Source organism: Orycteropus afer, unplaced genomic scaffold, assembly GCF_000298275.1.
Source record: "Orycteropus afer afer isolate SDZICR_OR568_19922 unplaced genomic scaffold, OryAfe1.0 scaffold00027, whole genome shotgun sequence".
NCBI lineage: Eukaryota > Metazoa > Chordata > Mammalia > Tubulidentata > Orycteropodidae > Orycteropus > Orycteropus afer.
In genome coordinates, this window is record NW_006921614.1 from 13,501,488 (window position 1) to 13,515,698 (window position 14,211).

At 43.0% G+C, this 14,211-nt stretch overlaps 1 protein-coding gene across 1 annotated transcript in view; it reads right to left on the reverse strand.

The window, feature by feature from the left end:
- WRNIP1 (WRN helicase interacting protein 1) overlaps positions 1–13,308 on the reverse strand; it is a 27,747-nt gene extending 14,439 nt beyond the window's left edge. Inside the window, exons 1-3 of the mRNA XM_007935372.2 lie at positions 12,499–13,308; positions 8,919–9,110; positions 6,874–7,115 (exon numbers count right to left, since the gene is read on the reverse strand). Of these exons, the coding sequence (XP_007933563.1) occupies positions 6,874–7,115; positions 8,919–9,110; positions 12,499–13,308 (1,244 nt within the window). The remainder of the gene's footprint in view (positions 1–6,873; positions 7,116–8,918; positions 9,111–12,498) is intronic.
- Between the last annotated feature and the right edge of the window lie 903 nt (positions 13,309–14,211).

The window sequence follows — 14,211 nt, forward strand, 5'->3', positions numbered from 1 at the left end:
TCAAGTGCCTTAGGCACTACGCTACCAGAGCTCCCAAGGGAAATGTAACCAGTCACAAAACAAAATGTGTATGAACTGTTTGAACCACCAGCAGCTGGAAGATGGAAGGAAGGATTCTCCCCTAGAGCCTTGGGAGGGATCACAGCCTTGCTGACTTCTGGTCTAGAGAACTTGTTTTTGGACTTCTTCTGGTCTAGAGAACTATGAAAGAGTAACTTTCTGCTGTTTTAAACCACCTCGTTTATAGTACAGTCATACCTCAGATTCAGTTCCAGGTTCAGTTCCAGACCAGTGCAGTAAAACAAAAAATCACAATAAAGTGAGTCAAACGAATTCTTCAGTTTCACATTGCATATAAAAGTTATATTTTACACTACACTACAGTCTATTAAGGGAACTCTGGTAGCGTAGTGCCTAAGGCACTTGACTGCTAACCAGAAGGCTCCTTGGAAGGAAGAGGGGGCAATCTACATCCGTAGTGATACTGCTTCGAAAACCCAAGGAGGGGTCTCTATGAGTCAGGTCTGACTCGACAGTACACAACAACAACAACACAGTCTATTAAGTGTGCAACTGTATTATGAAAACTATGAAATATTGTGAGAATTAGCAAAATGTAAGAAACACAAACTGATCACTTGCTGTTGGAAAAATGGTGCCAACAGACTTGCTTGATGCAGCGAAACCACAAACATTCAATGTGTAAAAAACACAGTATTTGCAAAGCACAATAAAATGCAGTATGCCTGGTGTTTTGGAATGGCAACCCTAGGACACTTAATACAAGCTCCACGAGATCTGTGTTTCTGGCTCCCAATGTTTTTAGTGTCATCATTTTAATAATCTATACTACTGGAGAGTCGTTGGGTGGCACAAATGGTTAATGTGCTTGGCTGCTAACCAAAAGGTTGGAGGTTCAAGTCCACCCAGGGGCACCTCAGAACAAAGCCCTGACAATCTGCTTTGGGAAAATCAGCTACTGAAGACCCTGTGGCACACAGTTCTACCCTGACACACATCAAGTTGCCATGAGTTAGAGCCAACTCAACAGCAAATGATTAGATTAATGTAGCTTTAAAAAATAATAAAAATAAAACATTCTTAAAGAGAAATCATTAAAATCCATCCTATACTTGCAACTCTTTCTTGCTACCAGTACCTTCTATTGTGGTGTTTCACTATCCTTCATTTACAGTGTTAGAAAAGATTTTGAGAGGCAGGAAAAACAGAAAAAAAGAAGAGAAAAATATATAGTCATCTTGTTTGGGATTCCCCTCTCATGATGATCAGAGAAAAGCCCCAGCATCAGTGAAGTCCCTGCACCTCAGGAGATGTCCTGTGTGTCTACACAGATAGTTAGATACAGTATAGAAGCCACTCCTTCATGAACTCTTGGAACTCTGCCTCAATAGACAAATAAGAGGGCAAGTCTGGCTTCTCTGCATCTCCACAATCTTAAGCGCTGCATCTGGTCCACAAAGAACTGAATCTCCAGGGGTGTATTTTCATTTGAAGAGTCCTAAGATTTGTGAATCTACAACTCTTCAAAACAGCACATGTTGTTGTTATGTGCCGTCGAGTCAGACCCGACTCATAGTGACCCCTCCTTGGGTTTCTGAGGCAGTATCACTACAGAAGTAGATTGGCCCATCTTTCTTCTGAGGAGTGGCTGGTGGGTTTGAACCGCCAGCTTTCTGGTTAGCAGTCAAGTGTCTTAGGTGCTATGCTATCAGAGCTTGTAGTGCAGGGTAATTAAACATTAGTTTACCTTCTCATTTTCTGCAGCACAAGCTCATATTACAACAGACTCATCTGGATTTTTTTTTCCTTCTCCAAAACTAACCCAACACACAGAGAATACATGTTTCTGAACAATGTGATTAAAACGCTTAGAGGGCAAAATATACGAAAATTGCTGTTACCCACACAAACCAAGGGACTATGGCATAGGTATTTCAACCAATCACCAACTTACCCCTATCTTTCTTTTCACAATCAACCACATTACTTAAACCATCAGTCTATATTTGCTACCTCCTTTTTCCCTGCAGTCACTCCTTCCTATGCTGAAAGCTGGAGTCTAGCCTCACCATTCCACTGCCACAGTTCTGAAGACATAAATGGACAAATGCCAAATCCAATGAACACAATGCCTCTTTATCTTATTTGACCTTCCTTAAGCATTTGACTGTTGTGGAAGTCTCCTAGTTATAGCCTAAGCCAGTGTCCCTTTTTCTTCCCAGTAACAGCATCTCAACTGAGGTAGAATGCTAGTTCACAGACATCTCCCTACAGTGGGGAAGGGATGCTGTTCTTTGGCACTTCTTCCTTCCTATTTTCTGGAATGAAGAAATACTACCCAGACCTCTAGCAGCTTTCTTGGAGCATGAAGTACAGACATGTGCTGAGAGGGTGGTGGAGTAGAAAGACAAGAGCCCAGGTCTCTGATGATACAGCATCACGTCCTGTCTACCTTCAGACTCTTATATGATAAAGGAATGTCTGTCTTGTTTATCCCACAGTTAATCTGATTTGTTTCTGATACAGGCAGTCAAGCCTAACCCCAACTGATATAACAGCGTCAAGCTTGCTTTCTTTGCTCAGACTCTCCTCAAGGCCTCCCTCTGGTTTTCCTCCTACCTTCCTGGACTTTCTGCCTCCTTAGGGTCTCTTTTTTCCCACCCAATATATGCTGATGGTCCTCAATCCTGAGGCTCCTAGCTTTCATCTGCTCTCCCTGGGAGAATAATTCAAATGCATGGGCTACGAAACCACTGCCATCAAGTTGATTTCTATTCATAGTAATCCTATATTATCTCTTACATGTTGATGACTCCCAAATCTCTGTCTCAAACCTTTCTACTGCTCTCTTGAGTTCTATATCTAACTGCTTAGTGGACCTCTCCATATGAATCACCTCAAGGCCCTACAAACTGATCAAGTCCCAAACTGATTCCACATCATCTTCCACCTATACCCCCACTTTCTTTCCTCTTCCTCTCTTGTTCAAAAGTACAACTATCTGCCCTGCCACGCAGATTTGAGTTTCTCAGACCCTTCATTTTTATACCGTCATCACACCTAGAGCCCACAGATCTTACTTGTTCACTATTTCTCATAGCTGTATCCTCTGTTTCTGCTGCTCCTGCTTTTGTTCAAGTCCTTTGCACCTGTCTTCTGCATCACTCTATCAGCCTCCTATCTTCCTGCCTCCCTCTAACCAACCCTCTCCAAAGCTGCCAGCTTCTGAAAATGTAGATCTGAGCATGCTCAAAATCTTTCCATGGCTTCTCATAGCTTTTCACATCAACTGTCTTACTCTGAAGCACAAGCTCTTTTATATTCTGACCTTATCAACCATCACTCCCTTGTACGAACTATCCCACCCAGCTGTAATGAACAGATTATGTTCTTTATTACCACTTTCTTTTATAGGCTGTACCTCTTTGCCAAAATTAGCTTTCTACTTCATCCAGTTAAACTCTGCGTATCATTCTAAACTCAGTGTCAGTATCACCTCATAGAGAAAGTGAATGCCCCCCCCCCCCCCGAGGTATCCTGGAAAAAAAGACCTGGAGATCCACCTGTGAAACACCAGTCATCAAAAAACCCCGTGGAGCATAGTTCTATTCTGACAAGCAAGGAGTAGTCATGAGTTTGAATGGACTCAACAGCACTAGTGAGAGAATGGAACACATGTTGTCCAAGGATGTGAAATATTCTACTTCATGTATTCTAGATGTCTCTTCTCCCTACCCCACTGCTTCTTGTGTATATCTCTATTAGAACATGTCTCTGTAAGCGACCTGCTTGCCTATCCCTTTCTCATACCAAAAAACTCTCTAAAGGCACAGAAATACTATAGGCTCTTTCAACACTCAGCCAAGGCCTAGCAGGGCTTTCAGTTTCTACTGAATTAATGACTACAGAAGCAAAAAACAATCAAAACTTCCAAATACTTTTATTTCATTCTAGACAGAACTTATCATACACACATATAGACAGCATGGAAATTCACGATTACTCAAGTACAATCAGGATGTTATGCCAGTGTGACTAGTTTCCGAGTCTAGTCCTCCTACCCATCTCCTCTCATGCACATCCGTGAACAGTCTAGAATTTCTCTGTAATTGTTCTAGCTGCCATCTACAGTACCAGAACAGGATATAAAAATACAAAAGCAGACTCAACTTCCCAGAGAGTGAAAGCAGTTATTTAGGGTTATAAGCCCTTTCTTCCAGCAACATTAGTATAACCCAATCTGACAGTGCTGTTGCTACTGTGACTCAGAGGGTCAGTGGGCCGGCTAGAGTCTAGGACATGGAGTCCGAGGGAGTTGATCGCTCGCGTTAAAATAGTCACCATTGCTTCTACTGGAAGCTTCTCACTTACATCTACAAGAAGGTATATATAATTGATGCTAGTCAACAGGAATTTGAAAGCAAATTTTACCTAAAATAATTGAAAAATAATACAATCTACTCTAACTTATCCATGGGAACTAGGGTAGTAGGCACTTATATTAGGAAATCACATATGAGGTAAGAGTTCCTTCTATATATAGTCTATGACATCTCCTAACTTAATTTCTTGTCAGAGTTGCTACTGAGTAGCTCTGTTAAGGGATTAAAATTTAATATTCATCATTCATTCTGCTTGCTGCTGATAAAGGCATTAGCATTAAAGACAAAGGTTCTCTATACTTGGGCAATGGGGCAATCATCCCTTATTTTAGCCTATATTTCCCTTTCCCTCCCTTCTTTGCAGCAACCCCTGCCCCAGAATTAAACTATGCCTTCCATACTGAAAGAGGATTTACTCCCTTAATAGCCATTTATCAGTACATATTATAAGTCAGGCACTGGACTGAGTGCTGGGGATATGCACAAGAAGGACAAGTTCCTGTCCTTACAGAGCTCCCAGTAAGATGGGGATGTAGGCAAGCAAAGAAACAAATTTAGGGATGATGGTGAGAAGAGAATAAGAAAAAGTCATAATTAGGAATTATAAACCACTGTCAATGATAGTGAAATAAGTTACTGCTCTATTGGATATGAAAGGTTTTCTCTGGTTGAAATGTAATTTTAGCAATCTATAAATCACTGGCTTTTTTTTTTTTTTTTTTTTTATCAAGCTCTCAGTTTCAGTAGCTAAAAAACATCTTAATTCTTTCACTTGACCATCTCATACTTTTAACATGCACACACATCACTTGGGGAGATTGCTAAACTGCAGAACTCTTTATGAGGGTAAGCGTCACAGTACTATAATGCCCTTTTGCTCCACTCCAAACCCAGACTCATAATTTAATGGCCTGACAAAAACTGGAAAGAGAGAAAATCTGAGAATATCTGAAAACTAAATCTCAGGAAATAATGGCATGGAACAAATAAAAATTACCCTAAATAAGTAAAAATGCAGCATATAAAGTTGTGGACAGATTATGATAACGAGCACAAAGCACAAAGTTAAAAGAAAATACAACAAAATATCAACAGTGGTTGTGTTAGGAACTAGGGATCATTTTCCTCCTTTCTCTTTCATGTGAGTTTTGTACTGAAAATTTTGTTTAAACAAAAACTATACTAAGTATGAGGGGCTGGCAGAAGCCACCATCAGACTATGATAGCACCCAACACATAGCAGAACCCACTGCCATCGACTTGATTTTGACTCACAGTGACCCAAGGGGCAGAGAAAACTTCCGCACAGCGTTTCCAAGACTACAAATCTTTACATAAACAGACTGTCTCATCTTTCTCCTGCGAAGCTGCTGGTGGGTTCAAACTGTCAACCTTTTGGTTAGTAGCCAAATGTTTTAACCACCATACCACCAGAGTGCACTCAGTATACAAGGGGCTTCAAAATTGTACAGAAATCAGTACAATGCCCATTACTCACTTTTGGAGTAATTCTGAAGGCTATTCCATCACAGTCTACTCTAAAATGAGGCTACATCACTCTGCCCTAGCATCCTTGGTCAAGTGTTTCAAGGCTCTCACAAGGCACAGTATATTCTTGCCATATGTGAGACAGAAGCAAATGAGATAAGTCAGATGCACAGGGAGAATGCTGAAACCTAAACCCTGAACCTGAAACTATGCTCTGTACTTTAATCCCCACAGAAAAGTATCTCCAGGATTTAGCCTCAGCGCAGTCCAGATTAGGTTCCACTACATTAATTCAGGTAACACAGATTTATAACGTCTGAAAATATTTTCATATATAAAAGCCTTCTCACCCAAAAAATCTATGTGGCTATTCCTGACACATATTCTGTACATGAAGAAACTCATGTTATTTGTGATACAAATCACCAAAAGGAAAGGGATCACATCCAATAGGCCATTTTCACTTAACATTTCTTTACTTTCATGGAATTCAGTTTGACTTTTAGACTACAAAAATCATTCTAAAGAGATTGAAAGAATTCTGTGTTAATTTTTTTATTATTAAATTTTGACCAATATTTTTAAAATAGTAAATGGCAATAAAAAAGGAAATTGGAATATGTCTGAGTACAAAATCTCGAAAGATTTGTAAGTTAAGAACAAAATCCCTAAGCACAAAAGCAAACACCCAAGAACTAAAGTAACAGGCAAGGCAACATTAGACATTGAAGAATCATACATAGATTTACTTCAGGCTCAAGGTATAACATCACATCTTAAATGAAAAGAAAGGAAATGTTTGCACACATATACTTGTTGATATAATTCAGCATTTGCCCCCTTTTATTTTCATTACTGGTAGATCAACATTTTCTTTTCCCTGTCCTCACCCTGTCTTTACTGACTCCCAGCCTTTCCTGGCTCCCTGCCAAGAGACTCTCTGGACAGTGTATACTCTCACAAAACTGTACAATCAACTTACTCAGAAGTGCTGTTGCTACTGTGACTCAGAGGGTCAGTGGGTCGGCTAGAGTCTAGGACATGGAGTCCGAGGGAGTTGATCGCTCGCATTAAAATAGTCACCATTGCTTCTACTGGAAGCTTCTCAAGAACAATCACCCTGCAGCGGCTTAGAAGAGCAGCATTGACCTGGAACGAAGGGTTTTCTGTGGTGGCTCCAATCAGAGTAATTGTCCCACATTCCACGTGAGGAAGAAAAGTATCCTAACCATGGGAGGAAAACAAGAAATTGGTTACAGTTAACAACCACATACAAAATCCTATGTAAGTTCGCTATCAATTTCTTCCTTTTTCTAACTTTCAAGTTCTCAAACAGCAGCTTTATATTCATTCAATGTAAGTGCAACATTTTGAGACTGCAACCCTTGCTTTTTACGTCCAAACATGTCTTCTGGATGCCAGTATCTCAGCCTGGTCACTAGTTGGTAGGCTAACAATGCTAAAGACAATTCTAGTTTAGTTTCAAGAAAAATGATTTCTTTACACAGAGAAGTAACTTCTCTCCCAATGATGAACTGGTACATAACTTAAATATAGCAGGATATAAGAGTCTAAGAAAATACCAAAATATTAATCCTCATTTCTAAAACCATTTACCACTGCACTCAATCACTTCCTAACAAACATGCAAATATATAAACACCTGATGCTGTCTTAGGAAGAAGAAATACTAACATGAGTCAGTGACTCAGTGTTAAACTTAAGAGTGCTGACATCCAGTCGCAATGCTAAAAGGGTCTGTTTAGTCAAAGCAATTCAAATCAGGAAAAATAAAGCTTACTAGGGTTTTGTGAAATATTTCTGATTATAAAACTACAACACAATATAAATATCAGACAAAAAAGTATAATAGGAAAAAGGACTCTTATGTCTATTTAGGAAGAATCAACAGTGAGTGCCTTTGTTTTTAAAAATAAATGATGTCCTTTATTTTCATTTCAGAAAGTCAGATAAATAAATAGAAACTCCTGGATCTTGTAATGTTCACCTTGATGGAAGCCTGGAGTCACAAAAAATATACTCTTTGATTCTGAAAATATAAAGTAACACCTCATAAAGGAAAAAGAGAATATATTCAAATAATGATCTTAAAATCAAGTTAAAGTGCCCATAATGACTACAAATAGAGATTAAAGATCTCTAAAAATGGGACACAAGGAGCCCTGATGGTACGATGGTTAACAGCTTGACTGCTAACCCAAAGATCGAGGTTTCAAATGTACCTAGCAGCTCTGCTGGAGAAAAAGACCTAGCAATCTTCTGTAAATATTGTTGTTGTTTGTTATGTGCCGTTGAGTCGGACCCGACTCATAGCGACCCCTCCTTGGGTTTCCAAGGTGAAATCACTACGGAAGTAGATTGCCCAACTTTCCTTCCGAGGAGTGGCTGGTGGGTTTGAACCACCAGCCTTCTGGTTAGCTAACAGTCAAGTGCTTTAGGCACTATGCTACCAGAGCCCTATGGGGCTATCTACTCTGCCACACTGGGTGATTAGGAGCCAAACTGACTCAACAAGAAAAACTGGAAACTTAATCCAAATACCACCCATTTCTCAGATAATTTTTTTTTTGGTCGTGCATTTACATACCCCCACACACAAATTAAGACAACAACAACAACAAAAAGCCAAACCTACTGTCATTGTCGATTCTGACTCAGAGACTCTATAGGATGGAGTACAATTCTCCCACAGGGTTTCCAAGGTTGTAAATCTTTAGGGAAAGAGAATGCCTCATCTTTCTCCCACTGAGTGGCTGGTGTATTCAAACTGCTGACTTGGTTAGCAGCCTAATGCTTTAACCACTACATCACCAGAGCTTCCTAAATTAAGAAAAAAGGTGGGAAAAATAGGCCCAAAGCAGATGGTCTAATAAAGCTGTTTCTTTGTAAATAGTTACTAACAATAATGGGAACACCTAACATATGTATAGGGCTCTATACTTTTCAAAGTGATGTCACATCTATTTCATGTTTACAATATCCAAAGGTAGAGCAAAGTTAATATACCTGCTGAGATTTATTGAATCGATGAATCTCATCAATAAAAAGGATCGTTTTCCTTTTGAAAAAACTCTTTTCATTTTGAGCTTGTTTTATGACATCTCGCACATCATTTGTCTTGGCATTTGTTGCAGACAGCGTCACAAACCTTATACTATGCTTCTTGCTGTTGTTTGCGATGATGTGAGCCAAAGTGGTCTAGAATAGATGACAAACAGAACTTAGGAAGCTGACATGACACAGAGAAAGAAGCAAGCATGGGTACTAACACAAGAACCAGCACTACTTAACCAGTAACTTGAAATCTGAAGAATGCTTAGCTGCAGAGATACAATCTGAGATACCACTACATTTTTAAAAATTAAAAATAAGGGCATTATCAATAAGACAAGAAAGTAGATAAACTGTAGGTTAATCCTGACCTTTTTGTCCTTTGTGTTTAACCTTTTTTGATCCCTTTCCTTGGGAGTCTAACATCTTGGGAATTCCAGTAAAAAGAGCACCTGCCTCGATTAAGCTGTCTAAATGACAGCTGTGATCTATCACCAAAGAGAAAACTTCCCTCCTATACTTGACCAGGGAGCTCTGGTAGCATAGTGCCTAAGGCACTTGACTGCTAACCAGAAGGCTGGTGGTTCAAACCCATCAGCCACTCCTCGGAAGGAAGATGGGGCAATCTACTTCCGTAGTGATACTGCCTCAGAAAGCCAAGGAGGGGTCGCTATGAGTTGGGTCCGACTTGAGGGCACATAACGAACAACAACATACTTGACCAAGCATTACTGCTGAAGGAACCTAGGAGAATTGGACTGCACAGTATCAATGCTGGAGCTGGAAGTTTACACCAGAGTAGCTTCACTACTCACCCCACCCCACCAACAACAAAAAATAAGAGTGAATAAGCCTTTGAGCTGAAAGATGACTGCATGGCAACACTGAATGTCTGTCTTTAGAAGGGGATGAATTTGCTCATGCTGGTACTTTCAGAAAACCAATGAGAACCAAGGAAAGCATTGCTCAGGTGCTCAAAAAAATACGCACATGCTGTTGTAAACATTACTTTTGTCAGCAGTAAGGTATGTTGTTGTTAGGTGCCGTCTAGTCGTTTCCGACTCATAGCGACCCCATGCACAGCAGAACGAACCACCACCCAATCCTGCACCAGCTCCATGATCTCTGATTGGACAATGTTTCTGACTATTCATAAATTTGCGCAGTAATGTATCAGACAGTGTTTCTCTGCTATTCATAAGGTTTTCCCTGGCCAATTCTTTGAGAAGTAGATGGCCTCCTCCTTCTTCCTAGTCTGTCTCAGTCTGTAAGCCAGGCTGATACCTGTGCAATAGCTGCACCCCACTGCGTTTGAAACACCAGTAGCACAGCCTCAAGTCTCACAGCAACATGTCACCACAGTAGGACAAACCAACAGACAAGTTTGTCTCCCTTAGTTGTTGGCTATACTTGAGCCCATTGTTGCAAGTTGTACAGTAACGTACAGAAGGATGGAAATTCAGAAAAAGGGAAGACTGTCTAATGAGAAGAACCAATCTTCTGAAAGGAAAACCAAAACTCAAAAACCAAACCCACTGCCACAGAATTGATTCTGACTCATAGCGACCCCCATTGGGTTTCCAAAGTGGTAAATCTTTATGAAGTAGATTGTTCCATCTTCCACAGAGCTGCTGGTAAGTTTGAACCACCAACTTTCTGGTTAGCAGTCAAATGCCTCAGGTACTGACCCACCGGAGCTCCTTTCTGGAAGGAAAAGTGGCACTTTATTTTCTGAAAGTTGTGGGGCTACTTCTTTACCAAACCCCAGCCTACCCACCTTCGGAATCGGATTGTGCCTAGGTTTGCGCCTGGCCACCAACCAGGACACTTAACAGCAAGGCCTAGTCAATCTCTTGCCTGACATTTTCTAAGCTCACTCTTCTCATCTCCCTAGGCACTTTTTTCTTGGTATCTGGGACCACAGACTGACCATCCATTCCCATAGTTGTATTGAAAGAATCACAGACAAGCAGTAAGAATGCCACTTCTCAATCCCCTAAATGGAGTAACAATCTAAATCCACAGAAATAGATTATCAACATGTCCACTACTATCATAAAAAGTTATTTGGGATAGGTCTGATTTATTCTCAGCCAAAGGGAACTAATGAGTGCATAAGAGATCTAAGAAGCATCCCAAGAAATTGGAGTAAATGGTAGTATGATTACGGTGAAGATGAAGCTGGTAGAAAACTGAGAGAAAAATCATTAAAGTCTTTGTGTATTAAGGGATCTGAACCTTAGCTAAGAGAGTACCTTTAGACTCTGATCCTGTATGTTACCTTTCACTCACTAGCGCTCATTCTGCTCCCTCTTCCTACAGGTTTACAAACACACATATTTGAACCACCTCTTAGTCTTCTCTTTCTTCAGGCTAGCCTCCCAGTTTCTTCCAAGCATCGTTCCAATGACATGCTTTCTAGATCCACAACATCCTGATTATCCTCCTCTGGACTTGTGGTAATTTCTAACTACAATATACATAAGTGGACACCACAATGCACTGATACTTCTTTCTCTAAAATACAAAGCATAATGAGAAAAGGTATTGAAATGCTAGCTGAAAATGATTTCAGTGGTAAAAGAGTTTTCACTGTAGTCCTATTGAATAAATACATTCTCAAGGATAAATAAAAACCAACAGTAGAGGGAAGGGGAGGAAACGCAACATAGAAATAACTTTTTTTAAATTATTTTATTCAAAGTGGAACCTATATATGTACAGATGTAATAATATACAAGTGTCCCTTTGCAATTTTGCAACAAGTTGTTTGTTTCCTTGAGGACTGGGTCAGTAAAAGTCGGGGGTGCAGGTGGGGTGGAGGGTGGAACACAAAAATGGATCAAATCTGAAAGTTCATATATTCAGGTTAACCTACGGATTTATGTTGTTGCGTGCCATCGAGTCGGACCCGACTCAAAGCGACCCCTCCTTGGGTTTCCAGGCAGTATCACTACGGAAGTAGATTGCCCATCCTTCCGTGGCTGGTGGGTTTGAACCGCCAGCCTTCGGATTAGCAGTTATGTTGTTGTTATGTACCTTCCAGTCGGACCCGACTCATAACGACCCCCTCCTTGGGTTTCCCAGGCAGTATCACTACGGACGTAGATTGCCCAACCTTCCTTCGGAGGAGTGGCTGGTGGGTTTGAACCGCCAGCCTTCTGGTTAGCAGTCAAATACCTTAGGCACTATACGCTACCAGAGCTCCCATTAGTAGTTATAAGCATCTTAGTTTTGAAGAAGACTAAAAACTTTCTTAAGCACCTGGCGGGGGGGCGAAGAAGGTAGTGTTCCTTTTCCCAGCGCATCGGACACCACCTGTGGGGCGAACACTGCCCCAGCTCAGGCGGTATCTGAGCCTCTGCAATTGTAGGCCTTAATATCCAGGTGAGCCCAGGTGAGTCTCTGGGACACGGTAACACGCCACCTTTTCAGACCCAAATACCTTCCACCGTTGGATGCACTCCCGAGTTTTCCAAGAAAGTACTCACAGGAGATGAAGACCTGAGAACCCTTCTGCCAAGGCGGCACTCACCTTGCCACAGCCCGGCGGCCCCCAAAGAATGAGGGAGGGGATTTCGTTCGTTTCCAGGAGGGACCTGAGCAGGGTCTCTTGCCCCACAGCTCTGCTTTGCCCGATGTAGTCCTGTAGCGTATCAGGGCGCATCTTATCTGCCAGCGGCTTGCCCTCTAGCATTTGTCGGATCTCCTCGGCAGCCAGCGCCCGGGAATGTGGTCGCACCCCGCCGCTGCCCCCGAAAGCGGCAGCGTCAGAGGCATCAGCATCCCAGGGTCCCTGGTCATCCTCGCCATCTCCCTCCGCGTCGCCATCGCCCACCGCCTCCTCCTCCTCCTGCGCCTCCGCCTCGTCCCAGCTCCTCGGAGACGCACTCTCCGCTGTGGCGGCCGAAGCTGCCGGCCTTTTGCCCGATCCCTTCCTTCCAGGGCTGCTGGCCCGGGCCACTGGGAAGTCGGGAATAAGGCGGGCACCGCTAGGCGTGGGCGGCGCGTCGTAGCTCTCCCTGCTCTCAGTCTCGCCGCCGTCGTCGCCCTCCTCGCCCTCGCCTTCGCTGCTCTCGGCCGCCGTCGGAGTGGCAGGCTGCTTCAGGGCAGAGCTCTCCGAAAGCCGCCGCCTCTTGGAGCGTGGCGGCGAGGGCCCTTTGGCTGGCTCCCCGGCGCCGTGCGGCCCGGCGACTGGCTCCGCATGCCCAGCGGGGTGCAGCAGCAAGCAGCGGTCTAGGTGCGAGTTGATGTGGGCGGCGGGCATCATCTGCTGGCACACAGGACACTGCACCTGATGCAGCTGAGACAAGAAGGGATCGTCCTCTGGCCCGCTCACCTCCATCGCGGCTGTGGTAGCCCCTGCCCGCGCGCAGGCCTCACGCTCCCCGCAGCTTAGGCCCCGCGTCGCGCGACCCTCGGGGAAGCGGCAGGACGAGCGCGGGCCAAAGGAGGGCGCAGCTCATGCCTCACGTCCGGAGTTGCCGCCTCGGCCCGCCCTCGGCCCCCGCCAGAGGCGCCTCTAGCGGCACTCCGGGAAGTGTAGTTCGCGGTTGCCGGCCTGAGACCTCCGTGCAGTCGACTTCCGGTCCGCGCACGTCCACTTCCGGCTCCGTGGCCGCCTTTGTGCAAGGCCAGAGGTCGCGGGCCCGCCCACAGCAGGAGGTGGTTCTGCTAGTTCGCCTACTGTTAGGCGGGGTATCCTCTGGAGTCTCTCTGGTCCTTCGAAGTCCACAAAGGCAGACAAAGAGTCAGTAAAAACGCGCCAAGATTGCGGTTGGCGTGCGGTTGCAGAACGGCTTTTTGGGCTCGCGAGCTAAACAGAGTAGGAGCGCGCGGATTCCCACCGCGGATTGTCTTCTAGTTTTAAGGGAAATGGGAAGAAACATTCTCATAGAAACTAGACTGAGGACTTAAGCAAACAAACAAACAAAAAAAAACTATGAAACACATGAAAAGAACATTCCCCCTAGTTGTAGTCAAAGAAATGAAAATAAAGAGTCATTTTATTTCTTCTTTTATGTTCTTTTGGCTTTTCACCCAAGGGCATGATTACAGTGCCTCTGAAGGTTGTACTTGAAAGATGCTCTTACTCACTTTATATAATACCAAAATATTTGAAATAAACTTAATTGACTTAGAATTTAAAGTCAAATCAAGGTATATATTTCCCCATGACAATAAAATGATGTTGTGCAACCATTTAATATGACTTAGAAAGTGTTCACCTTAAATTAAAAAAACTATA